General features: G+C 43.5%; 1 protein-coding gene across 1 annotated transcript in view; it reads left to right on the top strand.

Moving 5' to 3' along the window:
- BAIAP3 (BAI1 associated protein 3) overlaps nt 1–24,115 on the top strand; it is a 417,423-nt gene that overhangs the window by 294,973 nt on the left and 98,335 nt on the right. The window contains exons 11-12 of the mRNA XM_088452009.1: nt 19,701–19,803; nt 22,272–22,379. Of these exons, the coding sequence (XP_088308135.1) occupies nt 19,701–19,803; nt 22,272–22,379 (211 nt within the window). The remainder of the gene's footprint in view (nt 1–19,700; nt 19,804–22,271; nt 22,380–24,115) is intronic.

Genomic DNA, 24,115 nt, shown 5'->3' with positions numbered 1-24,115 from the left:
ACACCTTACATGCGCAGTAGCACATAACGATACTGGATCAGAACCTCTATACACACCTTCCTATACCTTCTAATGTCCTGCCTATACCTTCTAAGGATGACGCTAATTTGCGTACGCAGTCATACCATAAATAAAGACTTAGGCGTGGAATCTGTGGTTCCAAAGCACAAGTGTTATTCAGATAAAAGTTCAGACAGTTATACGCAATTGATCTAGACACAATTTAGGCGCAAAAGGAAAATTATACAGACCCAAGTACAGTATACATACGCAGGCGCTTCCGGACCCGGAGATAGGCATCAGCAAGAGACCCCTAGTCATACAGCATTCAGCACGAAGACCGAGAACCAGCGTTCGTGCACACATATTTATACCCCCCCCAGAATAAACAGGACAATAGGGAAGTTTGTTGCTGATGTCATTGGTTCCCAGGGGAGAAGCATCTGTTACAGCACATTTAACAGGCTAGTTCAAATAGACTCTCCCTGCCTCTAACAGCTGGGGATCTTCCTCTTCACGCCCCCTGCAACATTCTAACAGTTGTTCATGAAATATACATTTTGTTGCTTGTAGGCTCTGCGATCCATAACTTGAGTTTGCATGATGCGATCTCCCACCGATAACACCGGAATACTGTAAAAAGAGTACGCATCAGTACAAGACCAAATACGACTTGTTTAGCATGTATACTACCTTAGTTATCAAATACCTTTATTTCTCAGCATTTAAACTAACTGAACCAACTTAAATCATACACTTTAAAGCTTATTGAACCTTATGTGTGAATATGTAATGTGTGGGTATTGAGGGTTTGATATAAGGACGCTAGCTAACTTGGGGCAGGTCCGTGCGCATAAAGCTAATAAAACAGCGGTTTCATACAAAGTCCTATGCATTCGCTAATATGCGACTAGTTAACAGCGCAATTGTGCGTATTAATGTGTGTATGAGAAATGGTAAAAATGCAATTGCATGGTGCTAATAGTATCATCGCCACATGTACTAAAATGTGAGTTTATCTAAAATGGCGCTTAGGTGGCCATTCGCAGAATGGCGTCTTGCGATCTCATTTTCAAGATAGCGTCTTGCGGCCAGTCGCAAGATGGTGTCGCCACGATTAAATTTTAAACTGAACTTGTCTCAGCCAATTATTCAGCTTCGACAGTCCACCCTTTGATAGCAAACAACATGCTATCACAATCTGCTATTAGAATTTAATTTAGGCTTACATTTACATATTATTTGGTGTTATTGTGGGATGGCACAAGGTGGTTCTTAATCCATCAATAATGTGTCTCTGAGTGGGGACATAAAACTACTATTATACGCACACCGTGGATCTTGGAAGATCATGTGAAAGGTCTGGGAATGCACCGGTCTTATAAAAGCAGTCTTGAAGGGGAATTGAGACTTTACATTATCTGAGGTGTTCTATGAATAACATTTCAATAATACATTCTATGCATGTCTGAATATAATACATCAAACGATTGTATTTCCTAGTTCAGGGTTGTAATGCAGTTCTATATTTACCTTGGTATACATATTGTCATTACTGACCACCATCATAGTTTCATTCTTTCGTTTCACTCTGTTTTTACATTTTCCACACTTCAACACAATAGGAACACACCGGACGCATATGCCAATTATTATGATGACAATCAGTGTAAGGATTAAGAATTTGCCTTTGCTGGCGATCACTTCCTGGACCCATTCCCCTAGACCTGAGAACCATTTCACTGGGTTCAGCCATGATACCCATCCTTCTATCTTTTCCCCTACTTCAGCCACTGAAGTGTTATGGTTCTTGCGAAATTCCCACTTTAGCTACAGAATTTGATCCATCTTCCGGTCTATCACCTCCTTAGGGTCGCTGGTATTATTGGTGACATAGGTGCAACATTTTACTCCAAATTGGGTGGCCAATGTTACGCAATACCCTCCAGTAACAGCAGCTAAATAATTCAACACTAGCCTGTGTTGCACCAGTTCTTTCTTGTACGCTTGCAATTCTCTCCCTGTATACCTGAATGTGTCATCATACATCTCGGTGATATTATCTATCAATTTGGCAAGTTCCTGGATATATCAAAAATTTTATGTACCCCGAGCGATCCTGGTGGGGTCCAATGCGACCACAACTTGAAAACCAGTTGTCTCACTGATTAACTGAGTGGCTTTATGTATATCACCAGGTACCATATTTCTTTTGCCTCTGTGATCATATTGTGTGTGAAGATATGGTGACGGTCTGTTTTTATGTATACCCAGCATTTCAACATGCGTGAGGGTCATACCTTCTGGGACTACCCTTCCCAGGTAACACAAACCTTTGGAACTTGGGGAGAGCAATTTATACGCTTTTCTTCCACAGATGAAATATACATTAACAGGGAGAACATAAGGAATGGTATGCATCAATATCATTAAGCACATTTCCCTTGCAAACAATCCTATTTCTGGTTCTTCCATCTGGTACATGCAAGTTTCTGGCTGTATTATTTTAGCACAATAACCATTTGGCACCTTACCAATAATTTCTTTGGTGGAACTCAATGTATACCGATACCTAAAATGTTTCCCACCAGACTTAATGGAGCGCAGCAGATCATGGTTTATGGACTCATTATCAGCTCTTTGTGAGAAGGTCATCGTCTGATTATTCCCCGTCACTTCCCAACTCCCAGGTTTATTGGGGTTGGTTGTGTTTAGACACAAAAGTGATCTATCTACTTGGAATTGATGGAGTTTGAAATGAGGTGGTTTGGATGAGAGGAATTTTGCATCCAATGTTTTCCCATTTTGCAATTCTAAAATTTCCGTGATATTCAGCGGGAATGGCACCAACCTTACATTATGCTGTCCCTGTGGCACATGTGAACACCCCCAGCAATCGGTTTGATTTAACACCTTGCCTACCATGCTATGATAATTCTCTAGAGGATACCCACCCCAGTACGGATTATATTTAGGTTGGCACCGTTGGATACAGTTCTCATCAACTAGGGACCCACAAAGTTCACAAATACAGGAATCTTCAGACGATAAACCTCCACACCTTCCCAGAGTATCCGGAATGACAGCTCTCTTAACAATAACAGTACTAAGATTGGTCAGACACTCCCCTGATTGGCATTGCACTCCTCCTGATTCCACTCCATCAGCACTGCCATCAGCTCCCGTTTCCTCAATCGGTCCCCTATCACAGACACTGGATATCCCCGGACTGACCAGGATGGTGAACACTCTAAAAGAGAATATGAAAATTAACACAGCAGGCCCGTCCATTGTCACAGCAAGACCTGCAAATTTCTCTCAGTTCAGGTATCTTACTACGACCTTTTCAATCCTCCTGGTACAAGCTCGCGAGCGACAGGTACACGCTATCAGCTTTGTCTCCGACTTGTTTCTCCACTGGTTGATTGAACTTTTTGCAGTGAGTGGAATGGACCCAGGTATCCCTCTCGGCCACCTTCAAAGATGTAGTACTCGTCAGCAGCACCTGGTACGGACCTTCCCACCGATCAGTCAAACAACCTGAACGCAAGAAATTTCTGATCATTACATATTCTCCTGGTTCAACATCATGACAGTTCGTTTCAGGCATATCATTAGATAACAATTTCAATTTCTGCTGCTGTTGCTTTAACTGTTTACTCATTGATATAAGATACTTCACAGTTACCTCGTTGTTACCCTTTAGATCTTCCTGTGGACTTATAATCAAATGAGGTTGTCTACCGAACAATATTTCAAATGGGGACAGATTCAGAGGAGGTCTAGGAGTGGTCCTTATGCTATGTAGAACCAAAGGTAACGCTTCTGGCCATCCTAGTCCAGTCTCAGTCATGATTTTACTTAGCTTATTTTTAATAGTCCCGTTCATCCTCTTTACCTTTGCACTGGCTTGCGGTCGGTAGGGGGTGTGAAGTCGGCTATTAATACCCATCAGCTTACACATATTTTGAAAAACATCACCTGTGAAATGGGTACCCCTATCACTCTCGATGATTTTAGGGATACCGTACCTGCATACAAATTCCTGAACTATTTTCTTGGCAGTAAACGCAACAGTATTAGTGGCCGCTGGGTAGGCCTCAACCCAGTTAGAAAATACGTCTGTGCACACTAATACATACTTAAGGTTCCTGCAGGGTGGTAATTGGATGAAATCAATTTGTATCACCTGGAAAGGTCCATCAGTCGGTGGAATGTGGGACGGTTCGGTAGGGATCGCTTTCCCTATGTTCTTTCTCAAGCAGGTCAGACAGGACATTGCTATCTTCTCTGCTTGTGAAGAAAAACCTGGTGCGCACCTGTATGCCCTCACCAACTTGCACATACCCTGTTTACCCAGATGAGTCAGACCGTGTGCTGCCTCAGCCAGGCTGGGGTAATATGCCGTGGGGGCTACTGGCTTGCCATGTCCGTCCCTCCAGAGCCCAGAGGACTCTTGCCCACATCCCTTGGACTTCCAAATAGATTTTTCCTGAATTGAACACAAATTTTGCATCTCAATTAATTTCAGCATATCAGTAGTTTGGAATGACATAATTGTTTCAGTTGGAGAAAACATTTTTAACCCTGCTGCCCATTTTGCAGCTTCATCAGCTCTGTTGTTGCCCAGTGACACCGGGTCATCCTCACATGTGTGGGCTTTGCATTTAATTACTGCCACTGCTTTCGGCAGTTGGATTGCTTCTAAAAGTTGTTTTATGTGTCGGGAATGTGCAACTAGTGTGCCTGCTGCTGTCATAAAATTTCTCAGATGCCATAGAGCCCCAAAATCGTGTACCACCCCGAACGCATACCTCGAGTCAGTGTAAATGTTAGCAGATTTGCCTGCTGCCATTTCACATGCTCTAGTCAGTGCTACTAACTCTGCCACCCGGGCTGAGTGAGGAGGACCGAGAGGTTTAGCTTCTATGATGTCTGTGGCCTTTACAACAGCATAACCTGTACATAATTCACCTGTGTCTGTTTGTCTATGACTACTCCCATCCGTATAAAAAGTTACATCCACATTCTCTAAAGGTGTGTCATGTATGTCAGGTCTAGCAGTAAAGGTCTGATTCAGATATGTCATACAATCGTGCGTATCATTATGTCTGCCGAACTCACCTCCCACCAGCAACTCGTCTCCTTCCACCCTTTGTACATCATGTTGTACATATGGTAGGTATGATGCTGGATTAAGCTTACTGCAACGTTTAACGGTAATATTTGCAGGAGCGATTAGAGCTAGTTCCCATTTGGTGAACCTAGCCGAGGAGACGTGTCTGGTTTGAGCTGAGTTCAACAGAGCAGATACAGCATGGGGAGTGTAGACAATCATATCATGGCCCAATACTATGTCCTCACTTTTACTCACCAATAGAGTGGTAGCTGCTACACTTCTCAAACAGGTGGGGAGTGATCTTGCTACTGTGTCCAATTGGGCCTACTGGCATCACCATGTTTTTGTGTAAGGACACCTGCAGCACAACCATCGGCTTCCGTACAATACAAATCAAAAGGTTTTTCATAATCAGGCATTCCCAATGCAGGAGCTCTTGTCAGACTATCCTTAAGATTAAGGAAAGCCTGTTCTGATTCCTCTGTGTGTATGACATGATCGGGCTTTGAGGAAGAGACTAATTCCTGTAAAGGTAAGGCCAAAATAGAAAAACCTGGTATCCACATTCTACAATATCCACACATTCCCAAGAAGGTACGAATTTGCTGTTGATTCTGCGGCAGTGTCATGTTTTGTATGGCCTGGATTCTATCTGTTGTGAGGTTCATAACCCCTGGGTTAGGCAGTGTCCCAAATATTTTACTCTGGATTGGCACAGCTGTAGTTTGTCCTTAGCCACCTTGTGTCCTGTTTGTGAGAGATGAAGTAACAAAAGTTTAGTATCATTCAAACATGACATAAACGAGTCAGAACATAGCAATAAATCATCTACATATTGTATTAGATCAGATCCATTGGCAGGTTGAAAAGATTGTAAACAGCCGTGCAATGCCTGGGAGAAGATACTGGGGCTGTCTATGAAACCTTGGGGTAATCGTGTCCATGTGTATTGTAAACCTCTGTATGTAAATGCGAATAGATACTGACCGTCGGGATGGAGAGGCACAGAGAAGAAAGCTAAACAGAGGTCAATGACAGTGAAATGGGTTGCATTTGGTGGGATCTGCATCAAAATGACAGCTGGATTTGGCACTACATGGAATTGGCTCTCTACTACCTTATTAACACCTCTAAGGTCTTGTACCAGCCTATAACCCCTCCCACCACTCTTCTTTCCCGGGAAGATGGGACTGTTGGCTACACTAGCTGTACGGGCTAAAATTCCCTGTTGTAATAATCGCTCAATTATTGGAAAAACCCCTAATTCTACCTCCTGTTTTAGTGGGTACTGGGGAATTTTTGGAGCTTGCCTTCCGTTTTTTAAATTTACCATTACTGGGCTTACGTTTGCCATTAATCCAGTGTCCTGTCCATCTTTAGTCCAAAGGGAATCTGGAATTAGGGACAACATTTCATCTACCTGTGAGTGATACATTATCCTTTGAGGAGCGTCTAACATATCCCGCACCTCGTTTACCATTCTCTCTGGGATATCTAAAAATACACCATCAGGGGTGCAATATATAACACATCCCATCTTACATAACAAGTCTCTGCCCAGTAGGTTAGTAGGAGCCGCAGCAGCCAGGAGAAAAGAATGCCTGGTATGCAGTGGCCCAATAGTAACCTCTGTGGACTTTGTTAAAGGATAATGTTCCACTTTACCTGTTACACCCATTGTTGGTACTGTCTCGTTGGTCACCTGCAAATTAACGGGAGATTTTATCACCGACCTGGTCGCCCCTGTGTCTACAAGAAAAGGATATTCAGTACCAGCTACATCAACCATCATGACCGGTTCTTCCCTAGTACTTCCCGTTAACCTGACCATCTGTAGACTACAGGTATGACCTGACCCCTAGCGTTGGCTACCATTCTCCAATAAAGCATTTACGGCTACAATTGGAGCTGGTGCCTGCTGAACATTTGTTGGCCTCTGTGCATATCCCTTATGGGGATATCTAGGTCTTCCCTGATGTGGGATCCCTACTACTTTTACTGTACAGTTTCTACTTAAGTGTCCTGTTTGTTTACAGTTAAAACATGTTCATGTTTCGGGTGAAGACATGTGGTGTTGTGAGGTTTTGCGCAGAGGGTAAAGGTGGTGGATATGGGTAAGGATAGGGAGGGTAAGGTTATTGTGGGGGATAAGAAGTTGGTGGATAGCCTGGGACCTGTGGTTGCATCGGGTTAGTGGGATAGAGTTGTGTTTGTTGTTGAGTGGGGTTAGTGAGAGCACATACTTGTTCAGACGTGAGTGTGTGTGCAAGTGCAAGTGTGTCTGTTGGCTGTGATGTTACCGTCATTCCCTCCAGAGCTTGTATACTGACAGCCATTAATTTTTCGCTCTGGGCTTCTCTCTTTTTGGAGATGTTTTTATCATGTTCAATGGCGGTTTCTATGAGGGTATCTATTGTAAGTCCCCACCAGCCAGGCTGTGAGGTCTGAACCCGAGTTTTTAAATTCTCTTTGAGACCGTCCACAAGTACTGTGACTATCATCCCCCAGTGGTGAGTGCTATCTTTAATATCCTCTATCCCAGTGTACTGGGTGATAGCTTGCAGAGCCCGATCGCAATAATCTTCTGCAGTCTCACTCTCTTTCTGCTTAATGGTGAAAATTTTGTTCCAGTTAACTACTACTGGAAAATATATACCCAATTGAGTTACAATGTGGGAAATGTTACCTTGGTTTACTTGGTCTGTTAAAGGAACGTCACCATCCAATACACAATCCGTGATAAATTTTGTCATGTCGGTATTGCGTGGCAGACAGGCCCTTAACACCACACGCCAATCTTTATTAGTGGGTTCATGTGAACTACCCAAATTTCTCAAAAATCTTTGACATTTGGCTAATTCCTTTTTGGGATCGGGGAAATCATTTATGATGGAATTTAGTTCTGCTCTTGTCCAAGGACAATGCATTACTACTTCTCTCGTGGGCACTATACCGTTTGCATCTGCATTTCCATTTGGAACAGTTATTGTCCGAATGGGATGCAGACCAGTAGCGCTGTTACCTTTGACCTGATTACCTGGCTGGGGGTTTAGTCTACTGCTGCTACGTATGGTATGAACAACTTCCTCTACGGGTGCAGAGGGCATTAACACTTCCCTTGCTGTTACCGATGGAGATGGAGGCACCACTCGTGATTGTGGTGATGCAGCATCTATCATCTGCACAGCATGGGAAATGGCAGACATTACAATAGGCTCATCATCCGTATCATGAACATTTTCTTTATAGTTGCTTAAGAGAGGGTACAAGTTGCTTGTTACATTTTTATGGGTATTTTTGGTAACTGTACTTGCACCTCCATCCACATAAGGTGGGGGAGGTGAACGTGAACTGCTGGCAATACTCTCCACGATGCTACCTTGTTGCACGTTCGCGCCATTTTGCGGCTCGCCCGTATTGCAGTTCAGCGTCGCGGATGTATTTTCTGGCAATGTGCTCACGACGCTAGTTTGCGTCGTTTGCACATTTTTAAGCCACGCATCCCCTTCATGCTGCCACAGTTTTAAACATTCAAAATATTTAACCTTTTTCTCTCTGGAGCGCATCAAACTGATGTGATCCCGGACATTGTCTAACACATTTTTATCAAAACTACCAATTCTGGGAAACGGTCTAACACTCTTCCTCGTCATATTAAACCATACATCACAATACCTTATTGCATAAGTACCGTACTTGGTATGCATGATACGACGGGCCGATCCGATCAGCACCTCTGTTAGGAGCACATCATTGCCTAACATCTCTACTGTTTGTGTGGCTCCCATTCTGAGACAAAATCCTATGCTTTTCAATAAAGATTTAAACCGGTGAAAGACAATCAAGACACTTTCACTTACCTGTGGACGATTTAAGTCGGCGGCACCCACACACCTGGATAAGATTTAGTAAGGCAACTTCCACACCTGGATAAGATTTGAAAAAAGCAACTTCCACACCCGGATAAGATTTAGTAAGGCAACTTCCACACCTATGAGAGTTTATATGTCGGCTACTCTCACGCACCTCTCTACAACAAAGACAACATGTACACCTGCTACTGTGTATAGAACGGTAAAGCTGCTTACCGAGCGGCTAGACTAACCCTTGCACCTAGCCCTTAAGGATCATACGATACCCTTAACTTTGTTCAACAAATATTCACTGTTACACACTTTTTTCCTGCGCAGAAATATACACGTTAACCCAGATATTGGTAATAGAAAAAAATGTAAACCTCAATGGCTTTGTTCAAACACGTGGCAGCACAACCGGAAGTACGCATACGCTATTGTGCGACCAGTCGCATACACAATAATGCGACTACCACACAACCGTATAATGGCTTTTTAACTGCGTACGCAAAAGTGCATCTTTGCTATGCGCAAACCTGCGACTTAGCCGCATACTCAGTACTCCTACACCCCTTTAAACGTAAGGTTCTATCAACAGAGGAAAACAAACTATTTCCTCTCTTGTCCCTGGATTCTAGTCAGCTTCCTTGATTCACACGGAGATGGATAGCGATCTTTCAGCACAAAGCGGTTGCAGGCAAACCCTGCATGTGGCCACTCCACACTTTGCTGAAATATCGATAGACGTATGTACCTTGTGAGCAGGTAAGTGACTTCACTACGAGCCCCCAACTAACGATACTGGATCAGAACCTCTATACACACCTTCCTATACCTTCTAATGTCCTGCCTATACCTTCTAAGGATGACGCTAATTTGCGTACGCAGTCATACCATAAATAAAGACTTAGACGTGGAATCTGTGGTTCCAAAGCACAAGTGTTATTCAGGTAAAAGTTCAGACAGTTACACGCAATTGATCTAGACACAGTTTAGGCGCAAAAGGAAAATTATACAGACCCAAGTACATATACATCCGCAGGCGCTTCCGGACCCGGAGATAGGCATCAGCAAGAGACCCCTAGTCATACAGCGTTCAGCACGAAGACCGAGAACCTGCGTTCATGCACACATATTTATACCCCCCCAGAATAAACAGGACAATAGGGAAGTTTGTTGCTGATGTCATTGGTTCCCAGGGGAGAAGCATCTGTTACGGCACATTTAACAGGCTGGTTCAAATAGACTCTCCCTGCCTCTAACAGCTGGGGATCTTCCTCTTCACGCCCCCTGCAACATTCTAACAGTTGTTCATGAAATATACATTTTGTTGCTTGTAGGCTCTGCGATCCATAACTTGAGTTTGCATGATGCGATCTCCCCACCGATAACACCGGAATACTGTAAAAAAAGTACGCATCAGTAGAAGACCAAACACGACTTGTTTAGCATGTATAATACCTTAGTTATCAAATACCTTTATTTCTCAGCATTTAAACTAACTGAACCAACTTAAATCATACACTTTAAAGCTTATTGAACCTTATGTGTGAATATGTAATGTGTGGGTATTGAGGGTTTGATATAAGGATGCTAGTTAATTTGGGGCAGATGCGTGCGCATAAAGCTAATAAAACAGCGGTTTCATACAAAGTCCTATGCATTCGCTAATATGCGACTAGTTAACAGCGCAATTGTGCGTATTAATGTGTGCATGAGAAATGGTGAAAAATGCAATCGCATGGTGCTAATAGTATCATCGCCACATGTACTAAAATATGAGTTTATCTAAAATGGCGCTTAGGCAGCCATTCGCAAAATGGCGTCTTGCAATCTCATTTTCAAGATGGCGTCTTGCGGCCAGTCGCAAGATGGCGTCGCCGCGATGAAATTTTAAACTGAACTTGTCTCAGCCAATTATTCAGCTTCGGCACACATTACAACCACCAACCATTTTGTGGTCTTAATACAGCCATAAAAGCCCTATCAGCAGATAAGATGATAACCCAAATGCAGTTAACTATCAACCAATTAACTTATCTAAATAAAATTAATGACACAGACAACGATGTTGCAATTAAAAATGGTCAGCCGTTTCATTTATAAATTCAATAATAAATACATATGGTGGCAGAAAGAAAGGACAGTTGATCAGTGACCAAATTTCAACAACAAAACTTACAAGGTCAATTGCCCTTCTCAATGTCAAGTATCAGGTTTCTACCTCCCATACCATTACACCATAACAACGCCAGGCCAGTCAGCCAGTGCTCCTGACCCTCAGTAGGGTGAAATCAGCCAACCCAGTGAATAGAAGGGTAGCACAACAAGATGCATTGCAGTGAACTAGCCCCTGAACTGCTGTTCTTTCCCACTATGCATGGCTTATTGCTACCTTTAAAAGGAGCCAAGCACGCCACCATAACTCTAAACTAAACCAACTAACACTCGAAAAACACTCTCTAAGAACAAGAAAACACATTCATCCATAAGGGGAACACCGTTTGAACTAAACAAATCAGCATCCCAAACATAATGAACAAATGCTCGACAACAACACCTCCTGTTCCAAAACCGGTTAGGCCACCAGAGAGTTATCCATCCTTCTAGATTTGTCCATGTTAATCCACCGGACTTTACCATGCAATGGCCACCTAGGATAGCCGACCATATGAAGGAACATAAGGGCTACCACTTAACAATAGTCTTAATAACATGAACCATGGAAAACCAAAGGTCCAGCGATGAAATGGTACCCAAACCATCACCCCTCCCAAGTGAAAAATGAACACCCCAGTACAGTAGTGCCAAGTACATGTGCCGTGTCCAACAAACAAGGGAAGAGACACCTACTTCATTCCCCTATGACCCTACCAATGAATTAAGGGCCTGATTCAGACCCGCTCGCGAGCGCTGAGCGCTCGCAAGCGGGTCGATGGTGGCCCAGTACGCATGCGCACGATGGAGCCGGCTCCGTCGTGCGCATGCGCGAGATCCGGATAGCGACGGGCAAGCCGTCGCTCCAGGTCTCGTACCAAAGGGGGCTTCCTGTCAATGGTGAGTGACAGCACGCCCTCTTTGGTGGGTGTGCCAAGGGCGTGGCTGCCCAGACGGAGGCGTTCCCATGGGAACGCCTACCGTCTGGGGCCGGCCCCACTGACTGTTTGAACCAAAAGCACTCTAGGGCTTGTAGCAACGAGACCCTACCACAAGGGTCTCGTCACAAACCCGATGGTCGCGATGGTCTTGACCATCGCGACCATCTTCCTGCACTCTCGCTATAGCTGTGGGTGGTCACCCACAGGTATGCGAGCGGGCAGGAGGCCGTTCAAACAAACAAAAAAAAACAGCCCTGATTCAGAGCCGGACGCTCTGACAGAGCGTTCGCTCTGAATCAGGGCCGTCCTTCTTGATTTTTAGAGCGGCCTCGTGGCCGCTCGTATAGCTGTGGGTGACCACCCACAGCTACAGCAAGCGGCCAGGAAGATGGTCGTGATGGTCAAGACCATCGCGACCATCGGGCTTGCGACGAGACCCTTGTGGCAGGGTCTCGTTGCCGCAAGCCCTGGAGTGCTTTCGGCTCAAACAGAGCCGAAAGCACTCCCACTGACATCACTTGTGATGTCAGTGGGGCCGGCCCCAGACGGTAGGTTCTCCCATGGGAACGCCTCTGTCTGGGCAGCCATGCCCCCGGCACGCCCACCAAAGGGGGCGTGCTGTCACTCAACATCGACAGCACGCCCTCTTTGGTACGAGACCCGGAGCGACGTTTTGCCCGTCGCTATCCAGGTCTCGTGCATGCGCACGACGGAGCCAGCTCCGTCGTGCGCATGCACACTGGGCCACCATCAACCTGCTTGCGAGCGCTCAGCACTCGCAAGCGGGTCTGAATCAGGCCCTCAGAGCGAGCGCTCTGTCAGAGTTTCCGGCTCTGAATCAGGGCCTAAGGCCACCGCCACAAACAAACAAATTATGGGCCAAAGGTGACTGAAAGGCCCAAAGTACATAAGAATGACCGACAAACCAAATGGTACATACTGTATAGCTAAATGACAACAAAACAAAACAAGATGAAACATGAATGAAACCAAACTAGCAAGAAAGGAAAGCACAGGAAGGAGATGAATTGGAGGAGGGGGGGATAACTTGGCTTAAGATAAGAATCGGAAAAACCTGCTGTAGTACAAAAGCCAATCAGTCTCCGTGGTTCAGGGGAAAAACAGGGCAAAATCCCTGGAGGCATCTCACTGCTGCAAAAATAAGTTTGCAATAAAAAAAATAGCCAATTAAAGTGCAATCTGAATTATAATTCCCGTAACATGCCCTTGTGATGGACTCTTTTTTATTACTTCAGGCCACCTCCCAGTCACCACCCAGGAACGCTCATAATTTTTGCCTCCCCATTTCTCATACCATCTATCCCGTTTGCAGAAGCACCTTTGTGCGTACACTCAGGGTAACACATGCACCGTAGGGGTTTCTAGAACTTTTTGCGCATACACAGTTGGAGATAATGGCTCAAATACGCGAATATTGGCATTGCATGCAGATTTCGTGCACCTCTAAATCAGGCCCTATGTATCAAAGGACAGTATTTTTGGGCATATTTCATTACACAGAATAATAACTGTAACATAAAGACGTGACTTTGATACACATAAACCAAATTTATGCTCCAATTAGTAGACACTACAAATGATGCCTTATAATAAATGTCCCCAAAGTCTTTTCATGGAAGATTTTTCACAGGATATGTCAGCAGTATGCTCAGCGTAGCTATGGCAATTAAGGGAAAAGCAATTAACTAAATATTACAGTCTCTCGATAATCTAGGCATTTTCCTGTCGGTTCATTTTCAGCCCTCATTACGACCTGACATTTTACATCCATCAGGTCTAAGCTGGAGAAACACATTCTCATAAGAACAAATAGATCAAATAATTCTCAAAAACATTGTGCTTATTTTCTTTTCTGTTTACGGGACTATTTATCCAATATGTACATTAATTACCACTGGACTTTTTATAAGACAGCTGCTGATGCTTACAGCATGGTGTAAAACAGCGCAAAAAAAGATTATAAACAACGTCCCCTAGCTGTTTCAGGAGGTCTTGTGTGGTATAATGGGTGGATAATTCCTAGCCTGTTCTCCTGCTGCCATGTTGGGAACTCACAATAAAATGGCTCATCCTCAATCTAATGGTGGGACTTAAACCATGTCTAGGAATCCTCCCACAACCTGCCAACCTGATGCTGGATGGGGAAGGATGGATAGAAGGGTTGGGTACAGGATCCCGGAGGTCAGGATGTCGACAGTCAGAATACCGATAGTGGTACCTCGACAGTCAGACTCCCATCAGAATTTGTTAAGTAACCCTAACCCTCCCCCTAACCCTAACCCACTTTTCCCGTAGCCTAACCCTAAAGCTCTCCCCTGCAGTCTAACCCTAACCTCCCCTCTCACAGCCTAACTCTGAACACTAAACCTAACTCTAACCCCAATACTCATCGTCGGGAGGTCAGCAGTCAGGATTATGGAGCCGAGATTCAGACTGCTCTCGGGATTCCAGTTCCGTAATTCTGACCACCGGCATCCTGACCATCGGGATGCCGATTACATCCCAGATAGAAGTGGGACTAGGTTGTGTGTCTCCTCATCAATGCCGTGTTGCGGGCTGGAAATAAGCACGGGGGTGGGCACAACACTGGATTTATGGGAAGGCCACATTTCCATATCATACAGTGGCAGTGTGTATATTTGTTTTATATAGTAAACAGTGGTGTAACTACCGTAGGTGCAGGGGGTGCGGCTGCTATGGGGCCCGGACCAACCCGGGGCCTGGCCCTCCCCCTACAACTAGGGTGCCAAGCCTCGGTCCGCGGCCCCCCACCTCAACACTCCTCCCCCCTCACATCCCCCTCACTTCCCTCTCTGCGACTAACCTGCTCTGTGGTCGCGTCACCCCCCTCCGTGGTCGCGTCTTCGCCCTCGGTGGTCGCATCCTCCCGGTTGGCTCCGCCTCCGGGTCTCCTCATTGACTGATACTGGAAGGAGGTGTGGCCGCCTCCTCCCAGCATAAGTCAGTGAGGAGTTGATATGGAGCCTACCGGCAGAGGAAGTGTGCCTGCCCTGCGCAGCGTGACCATGTCGGAGCAGGTAAGTCGAAAAGAGGGGAGTGAGGAGGGTGCGGGGGGGGGGAAGTGCAGGAGAACTAGGGGGGCCCGTGAAAATTTTGCTATGGGTGCCCCTAGGGGTCTAGTTACGCCCCTGATATTAAATATATATATTATTTACCTGGCGTAAACATGTAATCATAGGTTCAGTTTGTCAGTTTGACCTAAATAATTTCCATGTACTTATTTTATATACAGTATACAGTGTATATGATAGCCTGCCATGTAGGCTATCATTGTAGCCTACATGGCAGGCTACAGCTATAGGTTTGGGACAGTCTATAAGTGCAATTCTGGAGGACCCAATGTTACCCTGTATGTAAAATAACTAATGGGACAATGGATAAAAATAAAAAAACAAATACTCCCTGGTAATGACTGGAACTTTGTGTGAAAAGGTGAAACAGCATACTGACCTGCCATAAATTGCTTGATATATTTACAACATTAAAAGCTTAATCATTTCCTTCATGTAATAATACAAGATGAAGCTTAAAGCAACAGCAAAAAATAAAGCGTGGATGGGTTCTGTAATAGGTACTCACATTTATTATGCTGCCCATTTCTAAATGCTCTACCTGGGCTGTCTTAAATGTAAATTAAAATTGTTTAAATATGAATTAGCTGGGAAATGCAATTTATTTTATACTGTATATTAGATTCACGCTCAATATCTGCTCTAGTTCTGTAGCTTTTAAATAATATTGATATATGAGTATGTGAGATAAAGTACAATAGTATAAATATGATCGCCGTTAAACTCATTACAGGGGTTTTAGTGCCAATTAGACTGCAGAGCATGTGACATGCCTAGATGTACCCTATACTGCAGAACGTGTGACATGTCTAGATATATACCCTATACTGCGGAACGTGTGACATGCTTAGATATACTCTATACTGCGAAGCGAGTGACATGCCTAGATATACCCTATACTACGGAACGTGTGACATGCCTAGATGTACCCTATACTACAGAAAATGCGACATGCCTAGATGTACCCTATACTACAGAAAATGCGACATGCCTAGATGTACCCTATACTGCGGAACGTGTGACATGCCTAGACGTACCCTATACTGTGGAACGTGTGACATGCCTAGATGTACCCTCTACTGCGGAACATGTGACATGCCTAGATGTACCATATACTGCGGAACGTGTGACATGCTTAGATGTACCCTATGCTGCAGAACATGTCACATGCCTAGATGTACCCTATACTGCAGAACATGTGACATGCCTAGATGTATCCTATACTGCAGAACATGTGACATGCCTAGATGTACCCTATTCTACAGAACGTGCGACATCCCTAGATGTACCCTATTGTACAGAACATGTGACATGCCTAGATGTACCCTATACTGCAGAACATGTCACATGCCTAGATGTACCCTATACTGCAGAACATGTCACATGCCTAGATGTACCCTATACTGCAGAACATGTGACATGCCTAGATGTACCCTATACTGCAGAACGTGTGACATGTCTAGATATACCCTATACTGCGGAGCGAGTGACATGTTTAGATGTACCCTATACTGTGGAACATGTGACATGCCTAGATATACCCTATACTGCGAGGCGAATGACATGCCTAGATATACCCTATACTGCGGAACGTGTGACATGCCTAGATGTACCCTATACTGCAGAACGTGTGACATCCCTAGATGTACCCTATTCTACAGAACGTGTGACATCCCTAGATGTACCCTATACTACAGAAAATGCGACATGCCTAGATGTACCCTATACTGCGGAACGTGTGACATGCCTAGATGTACCCTATACTGCGAAGCGAGTGACATGCCTAGATGTATCCTATACTGCAGAACATGTCACATGCCTATACTGCAGAACATAACATGCCTAGATGTACCCTATTCTACAGAACGTGTGACATCCCTAGATGTACCCTATACTGCAGAACATGTCACATGCCTAGATGTATCCTATGAGATGTATCCTATACTGCAGAACGAGTGACTCCTCATTCGTATCTCCAACTGTCTCTCTGCTATTTCTTCCTGGTTTTCCCAGCGATTTCTTAAACTTAATATGTCTAAGACTGAGCTGATCATTTTCCCACCCTCCAACATAACCTCACTTCCCACTATTTCCATATCAATTGATGGCACAACTATCTTTTCTAGCCCCAAAGTGCGCCGTCTTGGAGTTATCCTGGACTCCTCCCTCTCCTACAAACCACATATCCAGAGCCTCTCACAGTCCTGTCGTTTCCATCTCAAAAATATTTCCAAGATTAGACCCTTTCTCACCCAGGATGCCACCAAATCCCTCATACACTCACTGGTCATATCCAGATTGGACTACTGTAACCTTCTCCTATCTGGCCTCCCCAACTCCCATCTCTCCCCCTCCAGTCTGTCTTCAATGCTGCTGCTCGACTCATCTTCCTCTCCAAATGCTCTACATCTGCCTCCCCTCTCCTACAAGCCCTCCACTGGCTCCCCTTCCCTTTCAGAACCCAATTCAAGGTTCTCACACTCGCTTACAAAGCCCTCACCCACTCCTCTCCCATTTACATCTCCGAGCTCATCTCCCTCCACTCTCCTGTCCGCCCCCTTCGCTCAACTAATGCACGCCACCTCTCATGCCAACTGATTACTTCCTCCCACTCCCGCCTCCAAGATTTTGCCCTTGCTGCCCCTCGACCTTTGGAACTCTCTCCCTCTCCCTATCAGACTCTCCTCCTCCTTACAATCCTTCAAACGGGCTCTCAAGACCCACTACTTCATCAAAGCCTTCCAACTCCCATCCTAACTTGCTGCAACATGCTCCTTCCACCCTGTTTACCCCATCTGTGTCACACCTGTTTGTTTGCCCCTCCCCTTTAGAATGTAAGCTCGTACGAGCAGGGCCTCTACCCTCTTGTGCTTCTCCTTACTTTACTTTCACCTACTTCTTACTCCCCACCAGGGCACCGAACACTTGGTTGCTTACGCTCTGTTGCATATCTAGGTGTTATGGTCACTAATGTAGCAATGTATATTATCCATGTCCTTGTCCTATAGTACTGTAAGTCAGTTGTCTATGTACTTTGTAAGGAGCTGCGGAACACTTGTGGCGCCATATAAATAAAGGATGATAATAATAATAATAATGTCTAGATGTACCCTATACTGCAGAACGTGACATGCCTAGATGTACCCTATACTGCAGAACATGTGACATGCCTAGATGTACCCTATACTGCAGAACGTGTGACATGCCTAGATGTACCTTATACTGCAGAACATGTTACATGCCTAGATGTACCCTATTCTACAGAACATGTGACATGCCTAAATGTACCCTATACTGCAGAACATGTGACATGCCTACATGTATCCTATACTGCAGAACATGTGACATGCCTAGATGTATCCTATACTGCAGAACATGTGACATGTCTAGATGTACCCTATTCTGCAGAACGTGTGACATGCCTAGATGTACCCTATACTGCAGAACGTGTGACATGCCTATATGTACCCTATACTGCAGAACGTGTGACATGCCTAGATGTACCCTATACTGCAGAACATGTGACATGCCTAGATGTATCCTATACTGCTGAACGTGTGACATGCCTAGATGAACCCTATACTGCAGAACGTGTGACATGGCTAGATGTACCCTATACTGCAGAACACGTGACATGCCTAGATGTACCCTATACTGCAGGAGTAACATGTCTAGATGTACCCTATACTGCAGAACATGTGACATGCCTAGATGTACCCTATGCTGCAGGAGTGACATGCCTAGATGTACCCTATACAGCAGAAGTAACATGCCTAGATGTACCCTATACTGCATAACGTGACATTTCTAGATGTGCCCTTTACTGTAAAACGTGTGACGTTCCTAGATGTACCCTATACTGCAGAACGTGTGACATTTCTAGATGTACCTTTCTAGCAGCAAAGTACTTTATTAATTCTGCTGGTAAAACAATATCTCTAATAAAAATGTGTCACAACTCAAAGGGCTTCCTATTGAAAAGGGCAAAAGATTTTTAGAGCGCCACACATCTGCTACACAGATAACCTAGCCTTTTCTCTGTTCTATGATTTAAATTGCATTTGAAAGTTGTACTGGCAGAGCAGTGAGTTGCTGAGTAACTCTGGGATTTAGGGACAAACAAAATTTAATAATCAGGCAAATAGTCTGCAAAGTGCCAAAGCAGAAGTTCTTGTCACCAGCCAGTCACACATGAGATCACAGATGAGACATACTTCACACTTCTCTAATGTTAGTGGGACTCTTCACACTATGCAATGCAAAACTTTATGGAAGTATAATTCTTTTATAAATCTAGAAGAAATCATGACTTGATAATAGTAAGCACAGCTTAAAACTAAAAATAGAAAAAATTAATATATAAATATCAAGCGATTCCTCTTATTCTGTTAGTGAATAGAAATATGGAGGCTTCAGTGGGCAGGAAATACAAAAACAAAAAGGACATTGTATATTAAACTTTAAGCTGTAATAACATGATTATTGCATTAGCTCATCTTGTTGAGATCTTACACAGGTACTTCAAGCAGATAGTGAAGTCGGCAAGAGCAAACGGAACAGCTGGCTCTGCAGAGGACAATGTAGATGACTTCTTAGGATGCCTTAACATTTCCTTTAATGTAAGTAAACAGGAAAGATGAATTACCGCTGCTAGAATGAGAGACGCTTGTGTTATAAGTAGCATGAGTCACACTGCAATAACCGAAATTAATGCCAGAGCATAGTTTCAAAACATCTCAGGCAGCACATTGCTAACAGCTTTAGATATGCTAGAGCAGGGATGGGGAACCTTTTTTCTGCCGAGGACCATTTTGATATATATAACATTATTTGCGGACCCGGTGCAGGCCACGCCCCCTCCGTATGACCTCACACGGGGCAGGACCACAATCACCGGTGATTACAGCAATGCCCAGAGCATCCTGAGGATGCTCCGGGCATTGCTGTAATCACCGGCGATTGTGGAGCTGTAACTGTAAGGGGAGCGGTGTGACTGTCTGAAGCATCCTAAGGATGAACCTGGCGGCACTGCTGCATAGATTCTGGCTGCAGGGTGCTATTCTAGGCACTCTACTAGCCATATGAGGCTAGCAGAAAAAAGCTCAGAGGGCCAGACCAGATGATTCCGCAAGCTTTCCCCATCCCTGATGTAGAGAGTCACAAAGATCAGTGGCATCTGGACTTGGGAGCTGAGTTGGATACATTGGGCTGAGTCAGAGTTAAGCTGGGTACACACTAGATGATATAGTGGACGATTTGTCATTTTGAGGCGAATTGAAACAACAAATTATCCACATTGTCCAAGGTGTACACACTATTACGCGCTCCCACACGCTGTTCGTTGTATCTTCAGACCTGCCTGCAGTGTAGGCCAATCTGAAGATCCGGCGGCCAACACCTTGCTTCTGGATATGGTGGAGGAACATATATCAGGAAGTCATGCACCAAATCGTGCAGTGTGTATGGACCACCCGAAATATCGTGCTGTTGCATCTGCCGTCGCTGGGTACACACATCGTGTAGTGTGTACCCAGCTTTAGGAATTCAGAGCAATAAAATAAAAGCAATTTGCAGCTTGGTAAAACCATGTTGCACTGCAGATGGGGCAGATTTACAATGTGCAGATAGATTTATAGTTACAATGGGTATGTCCTAGCTTCATTCTAAATTTCAGTGCAAATATAAAGCTGGTCAGTATTTGTCTGCTACATGCAAAAGCAGCCGGTAATTTCCCTACACTCCAAAAGAAAGATGTATTTGCACCCTTTGTATTGCAACATGGTTTATTCCAAGAGCAATGTGCTCCTTTTTTTGCTCACACTCACAACTCTATGAGGGAGAGAGCCTTATGGGAGCTTATTCAAAGTAACCTATTCGAGAACATTATTATTTTATTTATAGATACCAGACTACAGAAAGGTTGACAATGTCTAGATCAGTGGTTCCCAAACTGTGTTCCGCGGCACCCTGGGTTGCCTCGGGACACTTGCAGGGGTACCTCATGTTGGTAGTTCAGCACCAAATCAAATTATTTATGGTCAATGTAATGTAAATATGTGGACAAACAGAAGCGCAAACCTGTCACCCACCACATAACTGAGCCTAAGGATGACAGGTCAGCACAATTTACTTCACTTTATTACTTCACTACATTTTTTTCTGAATTTCTCAATACTCAACTTTTGGCTTAGGGGTGCCGTGAAAACAATTCTGATGCACTAGGGAGCCGTGATTCAAAAAAGTTTGGGAACCACTGGTCTAGATAGACACAAAAAGGATAGAAAATCCGCACAGACCCTTATGTATGAAATGTCCTTCCCAAATCATCTGTTCATTCAGATACCTGTAATGATAGCAAGGGGACCCAGGAATAGTGTAGATACAGTTCAAAACAAAAAAGAAAAAAGTATTCCTACAGTGGGGCACTCACGGACTATCATTGGAAATATGTTTTATGTGACTCATTGATAATATATTTCATGTGATTCATATTATTCTTTAATTAAAATATTACTTTTAATATATACCTTAAAATAAGGTTAGCAAAATATTTGAATTTATTAATTATTAAATGATATTTTTTGTCTTTATCGTTATAATAAAATTGTGCATTTGTGAATTAAAACTCATGTCTCCATGGTTCTAGACTCTTTTATTTCCACAGAACAATACCCCACGTTATGACTCCATTTCAATTGAATGAAGTCTGAGATTATTTAAGGCACACTTTGAACACATGATACTCTGCGATCAAATTACTACCCACATCTTTTTGTCAATTGAAGGAGTGTGTTATCATCTCAATTGGAGGACAGCATGTCCATATGACATCGTAGATCTGAGATACATTATATAATACATTGCAACATACTGTGATGGAACAATCTCCTAGATGAACTCCTGAAATGAGAGGAATCTAATAACTACATACCAATTGGCAACGTAATACTGTGTGGGAATATCTGGTTAAAACAAGGGGTTTTAAAAAACAAAAAGTGTAGCAGCACAATGGCCCGTGCCTGATTGGCTTATTAAAGTTCGCTATATCAGATATATTGAATGTTTTATTTTTTTCTTTTAATTAAAGGAGATTCCTGTTGGAGGATTAGATAAATGGTTCAAGCTGGAACCACGGACAAGTTCTTCAAAGGTTCAAGGAGATTGTCACCTCATAATAAAACTAATTACAAACCAGGTAAATGTTAGACATATTAGGTTGACATTTGATTATGTTGTTGCCTGCTGTGTGATTTTTTTAACGAATCAAACAGAATTCTGACCAGTTAACTCTAGATAACACAACAAGCTCAGTTAATCTCTCACTGCCACCCCTAATAAAAAATCCTATTTAAATATACTTTGTCATATAATAAAGTACCGTACAACTGTGGCCGTCATCTTCATAGTAATGTTCATTTAAAGTGTATTCGATGATTAAAGGTGATGACTTCTTGGTGGCCGACCAATTAGGGCTGAACCTGCTATAAAGTCATATCCATTGTGCCCCCAGAACCCAATGTGGGACCCCTTACAAAACACTGTATTTACCATCCCTGATCTGTACTGTGGAATTGGGAGTTAAATTGAATTCTGCCTGTCAAGCACATCGAGTTGGAGAAGACTCATTTAAGTGGAAATCCGAGTAAAACACATTGTTAATCATCGGACCTGCTAAATAGCTTCATCAGAATAGAATGTGTCTTCTCTCCCCAGCTATTTCCAGCTGGATTGACAAGAAAATGGCACCATTCTAAATTCAGCTCTTTGTGCTGATCTCAGGGGGTTCCCTTAGATGATGGTAAATTAACCTCCCATGCTTGAAGTATGGTGACATGCAAGGTATTCAATCACATCTTCTAAGGAAACCTTTACATGAGGTTCTGCTTTGTTATCACAACAACACAGAACAGCTGCTTGTAACAACATAACCGCCGTAAACATCACTCATATAGTTTAAATGTATGAATAGGGAACATCCACACAGCATAATGTAGGTCACTTATGAAAAGAGAGTTATATTTTCAATTCCAATTAGCGCATGAAATGGAACGTTTCCAATTTTATACTCTGGCAGCATTTAATGAGCATCAGATTTTCTAATCGCATCAATGCTTTTTTTTTCTTGACCACTGATTTGTTGTTGTCTTTTGTACTATTGTTGTGGTTGAAATAAAGATTGTTACATATTTTCTATCCACTTCCAAGGCCTGAATTAGCTATTACCCCCTCCCAGACTGCTTTTACGAGGGTTGTTCAAAAAGTAATGCCTAAATGCTCACAGCTCACATTTTATTATAGATACAGATTTCAAAATTTCCAGTAAAATACTTTGAAGTCTTAGTAACATAATGACTCTACTCAAAAAATTTACCATCTGCCCTCAAACCAAGCTGTGAATCCACTTTGGAAAAATTCCAGTGGTTGGTGTTTGACCCAGGAACATATGGCGTTTTCAACAACCTTTATGTCTTCAAAATGTTGACCATGGAGACAGTATTTGAGAGGGCCAAACAGATGAAAATCAGAAGGGGCCAAATCAGGACTGTATGGTGGATGTGGCATTATTGCCCACCCCGTTTTGGCAATGGCCGCAGATGTTGCCATCGAAGTGTGAGGTCTGACATTGTCGTGGTGTAAGATGACATTTGACAGTCGAATTGTTGACCTTTTTTTGCGGATGGCTTCTTTCAGCTTCATAAGTGTAATAATGTATTGATCACTGTTGATTGATTGGTCTTTTTCCAAGTAATCGATGAGAATGACACCTCGGCAATCCCAGAAGAATGTGACCAAGACTTTGTTCACGGATCGCTGTGATTTAAACTTTTTTGGCCTAGGTGAGCTTTGGTGTTTCCATTGCTTTGATTGGGCCTTTGTTTCTGGGTCATAAAGGAATACCCAGATCTCATCTCCTGTAATGACATTTTCCAA

This window comes from Taudactylus pleione, unplaced genomic scaffold, assembly GCF_031769625.1.
Source record: "Taudactylus pleione unplaced genomic scaffold, aTauple2 ptg000032l, whole genome shotgun sequence".
NCBI lineage: Eukaryota > Metazoa > Chordata > Amphibia > Anura > Myobatrachidae > Taudactylus > Taudactylus pleione.
This window is presented reverse-complemented; position numbering and strand designations above follow the sequence as displayed.